General features: G+C 41.8%; 1 protein-coding gene across 2 annotated transcripts in view; it reads left to right on the forward strand.

The window, feature by feature from the left end:
* The window catches only part of cmip (c-Maf inducing protein), a 256,495-nt gene extending 243,994 nt beyond the window's left edge, over positions 1 to 12,501 (forward strand). For both annotated transcript variants that reach the window (XM_063067127.1, XM_063067128.1), the window contains exons 19-21: positions 1,867 to 1,972; positions 6,935 to 7,005; positions 10,911 to 12,501. In XM_063067127.1, the coding sequence (XP_062923197.1) occupies positions 1,867 to 1,972; positions 6,935 to 7,005; positions 10,911 to 10,964 (231 nt within the window). In that variant the 3' untranslated portion in view covers positions 10,965 to 12,501. The remainder of the gene's footprint in view (positions 1 to 1,866; positions 1,973 to 6,934; positions 7,006 to 10,910) is intronic.
* Positions 12,502 to 14,783: the final 2,282 nt, after the last annotated feature.

Consider the following 14,783-nt stretch of genomic DNA (forward strand, 5'->3'; position numbering starts at 1 on the left):
CTTTACGCCATAACCCTTAATTCCCCTATGGGGTGTTCAAAAACTTTAAATGCAGGAAATGTGTTATATGTCAGACTACATCAATGGGAGAGAGGGACAGAGTTACCATATACACAGGTATCCTGCAAAAACTCATTTCAAGGAGGTCTCAACTGGAAGTCTCAACCTCATAACAGCCTGTGTCAATGAAAAGACATCAGATTCACAAGTGTTTTGTGAGACAGCTGACTTCTGAATTCTGTCTTAATGTGCCATGTTCACAATAGCTGCTGTCTTGGTTGATGAGCTGGCATAGTTTTTTGCTATTTCTGAATCAGGAAACATCTTCCCAAATAGCTTGCCTGTGTGCTTACACGCCTGGAATGGCAGGTTATGCTCAACGATGAAAGATGTAAAGTACAGCTCAGCTCTAGTGACCTTCTCTGTCAGACTTTGGTTTTCTGCTGAGAAGAACTGTGAAGTACTTTGAGCAGCCTTCCCTGCGCTTAGCCTCCCTAATATGTTGTGGTCCCTAAAAGAAATAAAAGCATAAGGTGTATCCTTATTACAGGTGTGCGCCGCTTAACGTCCATTCGGACAACGTCCAATCGCATATACGTCTGTTTTGTGTGTGTGTGTGTCTGTGTCTGTCTCTCTCACATACACACACACACACACACACACACACACACACACACACACACACACACACACACACACACACCCCTCTAATAGTCCAGATCAGAACTTACTTTTTTACATCAAAATGGGGGATTTTAAATGAGTGATTTAGAAGTTCTGTATCTTCAAGTTCAAGTTTATTGTCATCTGGCTGATTGTCCACAAACGAAACAACTTCTGTCCGGACCGCGGTGTAGCCACAATACATATATCACACACACCACATAAAACAATATATTACCATATTATTTAATAAAGTGTAATTCAAAATGCATATAAAGTGTGCAGCACAGGTAAACAGTTCACTGTCCTAATAACAAGACCTCGGTGGGGGCCAGGTATTTATTAAAATAGTTTTTTCTTCTGAAAACAGCTGCGCTTAAACCCAGCCCATCGCAGGCTTCGATGTACTTGTAAGTGGAAGTGTTTCAGGAAAAAACTCCCGAAGAATTTGCTTGCTGCGAGTGCGTTTTTAAAGATGTCTTAGCGGATGATTTTGGAATTTCGCTCCAATTTAAACCCCACTCTAATCCCCTTTAAGATGCCAACACGCCCCGCCCGTATAGGACAGCCTCGCGTAGTCAGGTTGTCACTGCCAGCCTTGGGAATTTCTTCACCAGGCTTTTGTACTTCATCACCGACAGTTGTCTGGATGACTTGAGTGTCATTACAGACGGCAGTAACTGAACTGATGGAATATGGAAGAGAGAGAGAGGTCGACTGTAAAGCCCGCCCACAGAGAAAACTGATAGGTCTACTTAGCACAAAGAGAGACCAAGCAGGATTCATTCATTTTCTTTCTTTCTTTTTTTTATCCCTCTCCCTCTCCCTCTCTAAAAAATCGATTTCCGGGATATTGTATATAATTTGCGGGCATCAGGGAGCCGCTATCAATATGCAGGAGACTTCCGGAACTTCCGGGAGAGGTGGGATGTCTGTATACATGTTGAGTCTATCTAGTGCTTCCTCTTTAATTCAGAATTCTAGCCATAGTATTTTGTTTCTGTACATTGCTGAAGACTTTGAAAACTTTATGACGCTTGAATACTGCAATGGTACTTTCAAAATGACTTGCATGATTGGGTGAATGAGTAAACTGTTTAGAAAAGGGAAGCGGACTGAAGTGAAATAGAATAAGCAGATAATGAATGTTCTCATAGGTTTACTGAGTTGTGTTTAGTGACTAAGCTAATGTCTTCATTACAGTTTGGAGATGCAGGATTGCGGGTTCTTTCAGAGCACCTCACGTCACTGCAAGTTCTGAACCTTTGTGAGACGCCAGTCACAGATGCAGGCCTCCTGGCACTTAGCTGTAAGTAAAACAAGCTTCCATACCCAACTTTTCCTCTACCTTGCATAATGTAAACCAAAATGTTTATGAGATAAATAAATAGAAAGTTCCAGAATTGAAATAGAGGGAAATCTGTCTTTTGGGGGACTTAGGTTATTACTGCCCATCTCTAAATGAGGTTGAAAAGGTGACGGTGAATCCCCTAGCTCACCATTGCATTCCTCCTGGTTAAGGTTACAGTAGCATTGGAAGGGAGTTCCAGGATTTAGATCCAGTGAATGGTGATATGTAGATTGTTAGTTTATTGATCCCAAAAGGAAATTACAGTGTCACAGTAGCATTACAAGTACACAGGTATACAAATATTAGGAGAGAAGGTGAAAAAGAATTAAAAAAGATAAGTTACCTCTAACAGTCGAACAGGAGGGGGTCATCACTTCCCTGGCTATAGGTTGACTCATTATCAAGCCTAATGGCCGAGGGTAAGAAAGTCCTCATACAGCACTCTTTGAAACAGCGCAGTTGTCTTTGTCTTTTGCTAAAAATGCTCCTCTGTTCAGCCAAGGTGGCATTCAGGGGGTGAGAAACATTGTCCAGAATTACTATGGTTTCCCATACAGCCCTTTGTTGTACCACAGCCTTTCCAATCAGTTTATTGAGCCTGTTGACATCACCCGTGTTGATGCTATTGCCCCAGCACACTACCACACAGAAAGATTGTGCTGGCGACAACAGACTGGTAGAACATGTGAAGGAGAGGCCTGCATACTCCAAACGACCTCAGTCTCCTCAGGAAGTAGAGGCGACTCTGGGCCTTCTTGTACCTGGCCTTTGTGTTGGTGCTCCACTCAAGCCTATCATCCAGGTGCCCCTCTGTATGTAGTGCAGTATGGTGTGTGAGCTGGGGGGATCCAACAGGTGGTAGTGTTCTTGTGCATCTGTTGCCCTTGTTGGTCAGGGTTGTGCATTTGGTTTTGAGTGCTCTAGACAAGCCGGCAAGATGGCGCCGTTAAATGGCGACTTCTAGCATGCAGTTCCAATGGAAATGATCAAATATTCTTGTTTAGGACTACTACAGCTGAAATTGACAGTCACAGCCATGGTTACTTCAGTAAGTTGCGTCGTTTTAAGATGTTTTAAAAAAAAAAATCTGTTGCTACTCAAAGTCGACGAACCTTACGTGGCAGAATTCTGTTGCAAGTGCAGTTCCTCTTTAAGAAAATGGAAGTGGGATGCCATGCTGTTCTACAGGTCTGATTGAAATGCAGAGGTTTTAGACTTCCACTCCTGAATATCCTGCTGACTGCTCTGCAGTCTCAGGAAAATAAACAGAAGATTCCTGTACCAGAGAGATGTCAAGAACTGCTGTGTACTCTGCTTTATGGAAACATTGCTCACACCGGCAGTTTCAGGTGCAACATTGCAGCCTGATGGCTTTACCATTCTCTGCAAAGACAGGACAGCTCAGTCTTTTAAAGGCAGAGGACAGGGAGTATGCTGTACAATTAACTCATCATGCTGCGCAAACATGGCAATTCTGGCTAAGTCAAGCACACCTGGCCTGGAACATCTGGCTGTCAAATGTCCTCCGTTTTATCTGCTGACGGAGATTTCTGCCATCATCTTGGCAGAGGTGTACATTTTACCTCTGGCCAACGTCGAGCTGGAGGAGCTGAGCAATGTAATTAGCAGGCACGAAACTGCGTGACCTGATGCCTTCCCTATCATTGTGGGAGATTTCATCCAGGCCAGTTTGAGAAAGTCTGTGAACAAAACCACCAACATATCGCCTGTTGAACCAGAGGAGCCAACACACTTGACTACTGTTATACCACCATCAAGAATGCTTACTGTGCCATTTCACACCCACACTTCGGAAAGTTTGAACACCTGGATGAACCTTTACTCCCAGAATATAGGTAGAGTGTTCCAGTGGTGAGGACCATGAAGTATGGTCAAGAGAGATGGTGGAGCACTACAGGACTTCTTTGTGTTGGTGGATTGGACAATGTGCAGGTATTCATCTTTTAGTCAATAGCAGGAGTGTTCAAGGACATCTTCAATCTCTCACTGCAGCAGTTGGTGATTCCCACTTGCTCCAAAAGAGGAACCAGTGTTGAAGAAATAGAGGGTGAGCAGACTATCATCCAGTGGCCTTCACATCTACTGTGCTGAAGTGCTTTGAGAGGGCACAACATATGCCAGTGATACTAAACCTGATTCTGAGGAAATTATCCATTTTGTAGTTGGCACACAATGCAGCCATTGTAAAGCTGTAGTAAAGGAATCCGTTTGTAGGGCGGTGGATTACCAATAAAGTTGGAAAATTGTCATTATTCTTGATTGTTGTTGGAACCACACTCAGCAACAGTATTCCATAAGTCTCCTGAGATTCCTTGTAGTACTCAAAAAGTTTTGGGGTGTTAGAGTTGACTGTTTCACTTTTAGTTACCCAGCCATCAATCTGTTCTTGTATTCACTGAACATGTGAATCCAGGCGTGGTATAGTTAAATGGAAATAGCTGCAGCATGACTTCTAACCCAATTACTGACTGGAATGTTGACATTTATAGTTAGACTTTTTCATTATTTAAGACATCATAATGATCTAGATATAATCTTTTTGAGAGTCTCTACAGCTTTTCATTTATCACCATTCAGAAAATGCTATGAATGTCTCTTGCCCAATTCACACAACCTCACAACTGCCTGCATTGAAATCTACTTGTTCCAGCTTCAAAGCGTCGGTGTTCACGGACGATACAGTGTAGCAGCATGAACAGCCATGCGAGAGAGAACGTGTGTTCATACCACATGCTATAGTCCCTTGTTCACCTGTGCTGCAGCGGAATGTGCTGGAAAGAATCCAGATAGTATCTAGGAAGGATGAGATTGCTGAAGCTGGAGCCACATACAGCTGTCCTCTCCTATTGCCGGTTGGCTGCTTAACAGTGGCACCAATGGAGGTCAGAGATCCAAGCAGCAGCTGCATCCCTCCCAGAGGAAGGAGTGAGATTGGAGTGAAACTATTCATCACACTCAAAACAGAAAGGAGCCAGAATGTAAAATTCATTGAGCAGTGGAGGAAAAAAAATGAAGTACGAATGAATATTTGATTGGGAAATGACTTTGTATAAGGGTTCTTCAACACACACCATGTGTCAATAAATTCTAAATATGATATTGTACCTTTAGTCATAGAGCTGTACAGCACAGAAATAGGCCCTTCAGCCCATGTCATCTGTGCTGTCCCTTTTGCCCATCTATACTAATTGTATCTCCCCACATTGGGTTTTTGCCTTACCTATTTCAATGCCTGCCAAAATGTCTCTTAAAAGTAGTAATTATATCTGATTCTGTCTCCTCCTTTGGGAGCAAGTTCCAAATATTAACCACTCTCTTCAAGACCTCTTTTATCGTCATAGAGTCATAGACTTTTCTCCCACTTTAAACGTATGCCCTGTTAGAACATAGAACATGGAATGCTGTTTCTGAAACCCTTGCTATGGGAAAAACATTTTGATTATCTGCGGTATCTATGCCTCATATAATTCTATATACCTTATCAGGTGACTCCTCAGCCTCCTGTGCTCTAGGGAAAATAAGGCCAGCCTGCACAATCTTTTCCTAGAACTAAAGACCTCCAATAATGACAAAATCCTGGTGAATCTCCTATGCACTCTCCCTAACATAACCACCTCCGGTAATACCCCATTTCCCATCCCCTTTTCCCTCTCTCACCTTGCCCGCTTATTGCCTCCCTCCAGTGCTCCTCCCCCATTTTTCTTTCTTCCATGGCCTCCTGTCTCTTTCACCAATCGACTTCCCAGCTCTTTGCTTCATCCCTCCCCCTCCAGGTTTCACACCTCACCTGGTGTTTCTCTCTCTCTTCTCCCCCCGCCCCCATCTTTTAAATCAGCTTTTTTTTCTCCAGTCATGTTGAAATGCTGAAGGGGTTTCGGCCCAAAATGTCGATCATACTTTCATCCATAGATGCCACCTGGCCTGCTGAGTTCTTCCAGCATTTTGTAAACACAAAATAATTTGCAGATGCTGGGGTCAAAACAACACTCACAACAGGCTGGAGGAACTCAGCAGGTCGGGAGGCATCCGTGGAAAAGATTGGTCGACGTTTCGGGCCGGAACCTGACAAAGGGTTCCAGCCCGAAACATCGACCGATCTTTTCCACGGATGCTGCCTGACCTGCTGAGTTCCTCCAGCGTGTTGTGAGTGTTTCTTCCAGCATTTTGTGTATGCACCTCCTTATCATATTGTGACCAGAATGGCACACGATATTTCCAAGTGTGGTCTCATCTGTTAAGTTGCAGCCCAACATTTACCGTCTGTGCCCCGATCTATGAAGACAAGTATACCATTTGCCTTTTTCACCACCTGATCTAAATATTTATTGCTACTTTATGAGACCTGTGGATTTGAACAGCGTGTCCCTCTGCTCTTCAATGTTACCTAGCACTCTCTGTGCCCAGCCCCATTTGACCCTCAGATTGGTCAGGATTAACTTCTACCTGCCAATGCTCCACTCAGCTTTCAATTTTATCTATATTCTGCTGTGGTCTTAGATTACCTTCTTTGCCATCCACAACACCACAAACCTTTGTGTCATCAACAGATTGCTTATCAAATCTGCTACCTGCACATCCAGGTCATTAGCAAGCAGCAGGGAATCTCAGCACCATTCTCTGCATAACACAACTGGTCACAAAATTCCAGTCAGAGAAACATCCTTCCACCAACCCTCTGCTTTCTACCATCAAGCCAATGTTAGAGCCAGCTGACCTTAGATCCTATATGCTTTAACCTTGTCAAGTGCTTTATTGAATCTATGTAGACAGTATGTACCAACCTGCCTTCATCAATTTTAATTACCTCCAAAAAAACCACTCGACTTAATGAGATGTATTTAGGTATGAAAGATGTTTGCTATTTAGAATTCTCATGAAAGTGTCTGATTCCTTCTGTAGCAATGAGAAGCCTCTGCAGCTTGAACATGAACAGCACCAAGTTGTCAGCGGACACTTATGAAGATCTCAAGGTAACTGCCCTATTCAAAGTAGTGTTTTTTACTTAGTCTGTGATTCATATTAATCAGGACGTGGCAACGTCAAGAATTGAAATGTCACCGTGCATCACTAGATACAGCACTGTACAAAAGTCGTAGGCACACACACACACACACACACACACACACACATATATATATGTTTAAGGCATTTGCACGGTACTGTAATTGGCAATGTGTAGCAGAGAGCAAGTCTGGTGGTAACCAAGGATACTGGGAATGGTGAGGGTGGAGCACTGTGGAAGGGTGATGTGACAGGTGGCAGAGAAGGAGTGCCAGGATGGTGGCATTCTGCCAGGACACCCATTCTGCCCTGAGGGACCAGGCAAGGTTATTTGATTCCAAACAATTGGTTTATTGATCATGACAGAACGTCTCTCCAGTGCTTCCTGCTCCCACCTCGCTCCCTTCCCCTTTTCTCAACTGTGATTTCCCTCTCCCTGCCCTCTTCCCACTCTCAGTCCACAGTAGAGACCCATATCAGAATCAGATTTATCATCACTCACATATGGTTTGATTTTTTTTTGCAGTAGCAGTACAGTGCAATACATAAAATTACAGTACTGTGCAAAATTCTTAGGCACCCTAACTATACAGATGTGCCTAAGACTTTTGCACGGTACTATAGATTTAACATCTTGTCCATAATTGAGAAGATGCAACACAATTTGCATCTATTGCTATTGGCTGAAAGTTAGAGCTCCTGTCATTTTGATAACACTAAGTTAAAAGGGACCTGAGTAATCAGAAAGAAGTGATGATGTCTCATCTGGCCAATAAAGCAGAGACTATAATGATATTCAAAAGAAAATTTGATAATTATTGGAAAACTAAATAAGTTAATGAATTTTAAGAAACATCGAGAGAAACAGGATTAGATTTAATACTGATGTTTTCAAAGTCAGATTTAATATCACCAGCATATGTACTGAAAGTTGTTTTTGTTTCAGCAACAACTTGAAAGTGATTTTCCACTTCTGATCCCTCGATGAGCACTGGTGTGTGTTCCATTAACTTACCATTCCTGAAGCCCATAATCAATTCTTTGGTCTTACTGATGCCAAGTACAAGGTTATTGCTGCGAAACCACTCAACCAGCTGATCTGTCTTGCTCCTGTATGCCTTCTTGACACTCTCTGAAATTCTGCCAACAATTGCCATGTATTCAGCAATTTTTTAGATGATGTTTGAGCTGTGCCTGGCCACATAGTCATGAATGTAGAGAGAATAGAGCAGTTGGCTAAGCATGCTTCCTTGAGGTGTGCCAAGTGTTGATTGTCAGCAAGGAGGAGATGTTATTTTCGATCTGTACACACTGTGGTCTTGCAGTGAGGAAGTCAGTTATCCATTTGCGGAGGGAGATACAGAGGCCCAGGTTTTGGAGCTTTTTGAATAGAACAGAGGGTATGAATGTGTTGAATACTGAGCTATAGACAGTAAACAACATCCTAATGTAAGCTAGCAAACAAGCAAGTTTATTTGTATAACACTTTTCAATCTCAAGGCAGTTCAAAGTGCTTTACAAGAACAAAATATAAAAATTAAATATCGAATTTCAGACAATATATAAGAGAATAAAATCACACAAAAATAGATATGATCAATAGCAGTGGGTATTACTATTGTCCAAGTGAGATTACATCCGCTAAAGACTTAATATGGCGATAAGCAAATTGAAGTAGGTCCAGTTCCTTGCTTAGATGGGCATTAATTCTAGCCATGACCAACCTATCAAAGCACTTCAACACCGTAGATGTGACTGCCACTGGGCAATAGTTGTTGAGACAGCTCACCCTGCTCTTCTTGGGCACTGGTTTGATTGTTGCCCTTCTGAAGCAAGTGGGAACTTCCGACTGCAGCATTGGGAGATGGAAAATGTTCTTGAACACTCCCTCCACTTGAGTTGCACAGGGTTACAAAGCCCTACCTGATGCCTTGCGTTCATTCTCTTGAAAGATGTTCTAGTGTCAGCCTCCAAGACGGAGATCACAGGGTCGCTGGATGCTGCAGGAGTTTGCATAGATATAGTCGATTCTCCCTTTCAAAGGCATCGAGCTCATCTTGGAGTGAAGTATCACTGTCATTCATGATACACTTTGGCCTGCAAGCCCTGCCAGAGTTTACCTGCATCCTATTCAGTCTTAGCTTCAATGGGAATTGTTTTTTTTGCTCTTAAGATGGCCTTCTATTGGTCGTGCCTGGACATATTTGTAGATCTGGATCACCGATCTTGAATGCCACAGACCTAGCCCTCAGCAGACTAAAAGTCGCCTGTTTCATCCATGGCTTTTGGTTTGGTTATGATCGGTATGTTCTCGAAGGCATATCCACACCGGGGGGAGGGGTTGATGAAATCAGTGACAACTGTGGCATATTCATTCAGAGTCCAAAAATAAATCCCTGAATATTGTCTAGTGCACCAACTCGACGTGTTCTTCTGCCTCCCTTAACTGTTCCTTCTTGGTCCTCACCACTGGTGCTGTGGTCTTTAGTCTCTGCCTATACAAGTACAGCCAGGTGATCGGACTTGCTAAAGTGTGGGCATGTAATGGCATGGAAGTGTTCTTAATGGTGGAATAACAGTGGTCAAGTGTGTTGGCTCCTTCGGTTCCCGAGGTGATATGTTGGTGGTAGTTATTCAGAAACTGCTTCAAGCTGGCCTGGTTAAAATCCCCCACAGTGATAGGGAAGGCATGATGGTGTGCGGTTTCATGCCTGCTGATTATGGAGCTTGGGTCCTCCAGTGCCAGCCTGACACTGGCTTGAGGTGGAGTGTACACCACTACCAAGATGATGGTGGAAAACTCCCTCAACAGATACAAAGGATGATTTTTGACTGTCAGATGTTCTAGGTTTGGTGAGCAGTACTGAGACAGAACCTGCCACGTCCGTGCACCACACTGAGTTTATCATAAAGCATACTCTGCCTCCTCTGCCTTCAGAAGTCTGAGCTGTCCTGTCTTTGCAGAGAATGGTGAAACCATTGAGCTGCAGTGAAGCTTCCAAAATGGCATGTGATAGCTGTGTTTCCATGACGCAAAGTACACAACAGTCCCTGATGTCCATCTGGTACAGCAATCTTGCTCTGAGGTCTTCAATTTTATTTTCTAGAGACTGTACATTCGCCAGTAGGATAATCAGGAGTTGGGGGTCTCAAGTCTCCGTATTTCAATCTTACTCTCGGCCCAGCGTGCTTTCCTAGCTTCCTCTTTCTTTAAGGGGACCTGCACTCGTGACCTGTGTCTGCAGTGTAGGATCTGTCAATTTTGAGTATCGATAGATTTTTTAAATTGTCTGAAAATGATGTTGTTTACTGAAGTATCCATGGTGGTGACCGTGGATTTCAGCTGTAGTCGTCCTGAATAAGAATATTTGATGTTTCCCATTGAAGCTACACACAATGAGTCACCCCTTATCGGTGTCGACTCAAGGAGAAATAAAAGAAAGGAAAAATTCAGTATTTTCTGAGGTGCATGACCAAACAGGATGTCCAAGTTTCACTCTAGATCTTTGGTAATATCCTATTTAGACTGAGGTCCAATTTGGGTATTGATTTAAATTTTCAAATTGAAATTGATAAATTTTGTTAGGCAAAGGTATTAGGCATGGTAGATGGAATTAAGATACAGAGATCTAAATTGAATACTCTATTGGAAACAGCAAAACAAAAGCCTGCATTCCAATTGCAATAGATACTTTGCTGATTCTTGTAAAATTTTTTATTTTCCATTGATGGTACTTTGCAATAGAGTTAAATATGTATAGAAATACGCTACTTTTGATAACAAAGTTCCTACAACATTTAGTTCACATAGAGTTTATTTCATGAACTTGCATCAAACATTAACTATTTTTTTCACCAATCTGTTGTCCATTAGGCCAAGCTGCCAAACCTCAAAGAAGTGGATGTCCGTTATACAGAAGCCTGGTGAATTTCTCACATGATGATCACCGAGAAAAGATTATTTTGTGGAAGAATCAGAAAAAAAAAACTTTTTCCAGCATTTTTACCTTGGGTCAGGGAGTGCTGAGATCGCCAGCTCGGGTTCTTTCACCAGAGGCCTGTACACTGCTGGGTTCCCTGTGGACCCTGGTTCATTCTTAATGCTTTTTGATTTCTGAAGATGAAAAAAAAATGTGTAGCAGCAAACCGGCCACACGAGGAACCTCCCTGGTCATTAATTGCCTTTGTGCTTACGCTGTGTGTGAAAAGATATATTCCTCTCTTGTTTATTTCGTCTACTTGAACGGACCAATGTCAAACTGATTTGGAAGTTCGCACGATTGTCTTTGGCTGAAGATAGCAGTTATTTGATGGATACGTTACCTTTGCCATCCCAAATCCTTGCAGTGATATGCAAAGTAATAATTCTTCTTTTGTTTTGTACATACAGTAAATTTTACATAAACACACATATTTAAAAATTGTTCACACGACAGGTCTGGGACCTGACACTTATTTATGGATTGTAATTCTTTTACCTGTTTTTTGCGTATAGTACTGTAAAAACTAGTTATTATGGCTGTCTGGTAGCCTGGAAGCTCTCCTTTAAGTGGTTTTCCTTTGCCTTGATGAACTTTTCTTGTCTGCCCTTTTGGATCACTGCAACTTGTGCAAGATTCAGAAAACAACAAGGGATATGTTTTCTGCTTCACCTCTAATGAAGAGACTCGAACTTTGAAGGAAAATAAGCAACAGACTTTTCTTTACAAAGACCAAATTACCAGTTGTTTTACTGAGGTTGTGATGAGGTTCCACCAAAGCTATCTGCATCCAAGAGTTTTAACAAAAAAAAACTTTGTAACTTCATTTTTCTTTCTTAAATATTTCACCCTATTTAAATTTTCTCCCAACCCTCTTTCCCTGACTAGTGCATAGCTCCAACATGCATGTATGATTTGCATGGCCCTCGTAGAAATCCTCCTGTCAAAACCAATAGCTTCACTTTTTTTTTGTGATAGCAACCACTATAAGCATTCCTTGCGGTAATGGAATGCTTTTATTATTTTACGATGCCTTTGTTTCATATGAGCCATTGTTGTATAGAGCAAAATTATCTCTGTCATTTTTGGCATGGTTGCTACTTTGCAAAATTTACAGCATCTCAGACAAAAAACACACACAAAAAAAAGATTGTAACATGTACCTTTTTATTTTGTTTTGTATGTAAATTATCCAAGAATGGAGGCCAGGCTTCTTTGTTTTATACCTTGTCGCCGGGTAGCTTTTTCACTTTCCCTTTTGTTTTGAATTGGTTAAGTCTTAATCAGGTTCATGTCCCAGAGTGCTGCAGTGAGCCTCGACTGCATGAAGATGCAGGCGTGGAAAAAAAGTTTTAAAAAATGCATCCATTGTTCATCATCAGCACTGTTGCTTTTATCAGATGGTTTACTACTGTTCTGTAGCTGTTGTACAAAGAGATGTGAAATAATTTCAGGCAAAATAAACAGTAAGTGAATATCTTTAAATTGTGTAGTTGGTTCTCTTTAATTGTGGTGGAAGAGCGGGAATGAACGCTTGAGTTTCAACACTCATACCTTCGTGCGTTGAATGCAAGATAGGCAAATTGTTGTTGCACAGCTAGATGAGAAAGTCATTTCATGTTTTAATGGTATTGAAGTGCCCAGGGATCAAGACAAACTTAGTACCTTTTCCCTTGTAGCAAGCTGAGGGCCAGAGTGAACTTCATTTTAACTTCTCGTCAAAAAGGTAACCGCAGAGAAGTTCTATCTAATAACATAAGACTTGTACACTACACGACTGTAATTTTATGTGGGAAAAATAGTAACATTGTGCTTACTGTATCTTGAACCTAAAAGACAAAAAAATTATAGTTGCTGGATTTAGGAAATAAAAACTGATGTTGGAACAGAAACTGTGATGTTGTAGAGTACTCTTCCACTTCCCTTCTCACAGTGCTATCCCAATTAACTGCAGGAGATGTAACAGTGTTCTTTTACCACCTCCTTCCTACTAACCAAGGACATTAGCACTCCATCCAGGGGGAACAGTGGTTCACTTGTATCTTTTCAGATTCAGTTCTGCTCCATTCAATTCTTACGAGATGGTCTCTGCATTGGAGAAACCAAAAGTAGATAAGGTGAGTGCTTTGCAGAAAACCTCTATTCTGTCCTCAAGGAGGAGCCTAAGCTTCCAGTTACCTTTCATGTTAATTCTCTGTTCCACTCCTCCTATGTCTGCTATCTTTGGCTTTCTACATTGTTTCAATGCAGTTCAATGTAAACTTGAACAAAAGATCAACTTCAGACTTGGTATGTTACAGTCCTCAGGATTCAATATTGAAATCAACAATTTCCGATTATTAACCTTTCCAAATTGTATCAAAGCTGGCTCTCAAAATGCTTTACCACAGATGCTACCCGACACAGGTCTCATTTTGGCTTTTCAGCGTCTGCAGTATTTTGGTACTTCAATCTGTACCTAGCAACTACAAAGTTGTGTGGTGGTCTTCTGCCTTCAATTTACATCTCTTCTAAAGCAGATCTGAATCAGTTTTCACCACCCTCTCTCAGCTTTATCAGCAGTCATTGTGTTGTTCAAACTGCCTTAGCATCCCATTCAATCACAGATCTTCCCTTTGCTTTCTGTGTACCATGCCCCACAACTGCTCTGTAACTTAAGACATGTTAGGTTTCTAACTTAGTTAATTTTTGATGCAAGGTCATCTTTACACTTTTTCCTGTGTTTTCTCAGTTTCCTCCCACATTACAAAGACCTGCTTGCTGTTAGGTTAAGTGGCTACTGTATATTAACCCCGGTGTTGGTGGCTGGATCTGGAGAAATGGGAGGAGGGACATGGGATATGGTAATAAAGTTATCAAAGATAACACAGGGGCCTGATCATCTGAGTACATGGACTGAGGAGTGACAAATGAATTCACCTAATTGTGAGTTGTTGCATTTTGGGATGTCAAATCCATGTAGGACTTTTACAGTGAATGGCAGGGCCCTTGAAATTGTTGTAAAACAGAGGGACCTCAGAGACCATAGCTCATTGAAAGTGGAGATATGGGTAGATAGGGTGTGAGAAACTTTTTGGTACACTGCCTTCATAAGTCAGAACATTGAGTATAAAAGTTGGTAGGACATGGTGCAGTTGTACAGGATGGTGGTGGGACCACATTAGGAGCATGGTAATCAGTTGTGATCAAGTTTTTCGAAGAGGGATGTTATTAAATTGGAAAGAGTGGAGGTGTACTAAACCATAAAGGACATAAATGAGCAGAATGCGCTCAGTCTTTTTCCCAGGGTTGGGAAATCAAGAAGTTGAGGGCAGAGGTTTAAGGTGGGAGTGGAACGATTTTTAATAGGACCTTGAAGGGCAACTTCTTTACACAAGAGGTGGTGTCTATGTGGAATGGGTTGCCAGAAAGTAGCTGAAGCAGATACAATAATAACTTGTTAAAAATAGTTGGAAAAGTACATTGATTGGAAAGGGTTATAGGCCAAATCTTGGCAAAAGGGACCAGCATGGATGGGGCATCTTGGTCAGCAGGAACTGTTTGGGACAAAGGGCCTGTTTCTGTGCTGTATAACACTATGACTTTATGACTCTGTGCATGTGTCAAAGGATAATAGGTTACAGGGAAAAAGGGTTGCTCTGACAGTCAATATAGACATGATACGCTGTATAGACTGTAATGTCATAGGGAAAAATAAGACATGTTTCTCCCTGTAATGGTGCTATCTGACCTGCTGAATATTTCTACTGCTTTCTGTGAATTTGAGA

Source organism: Mobula hypostoma, chromosome 14 (genome assembly GCF_963921235.1).
Source record: "Mobula hypostoma chromosome 14, sMobHyp1.1, whole genome shotgun sequence".
In the NCBI taxonomy this organism is placed as follows: domain Eukaryota; kingdom Metazoa; phylum Chordata; class Chondrichthyes; order Myliobatiformes; family Myliobatidae; genus Mobula; species Mobula hypostoma.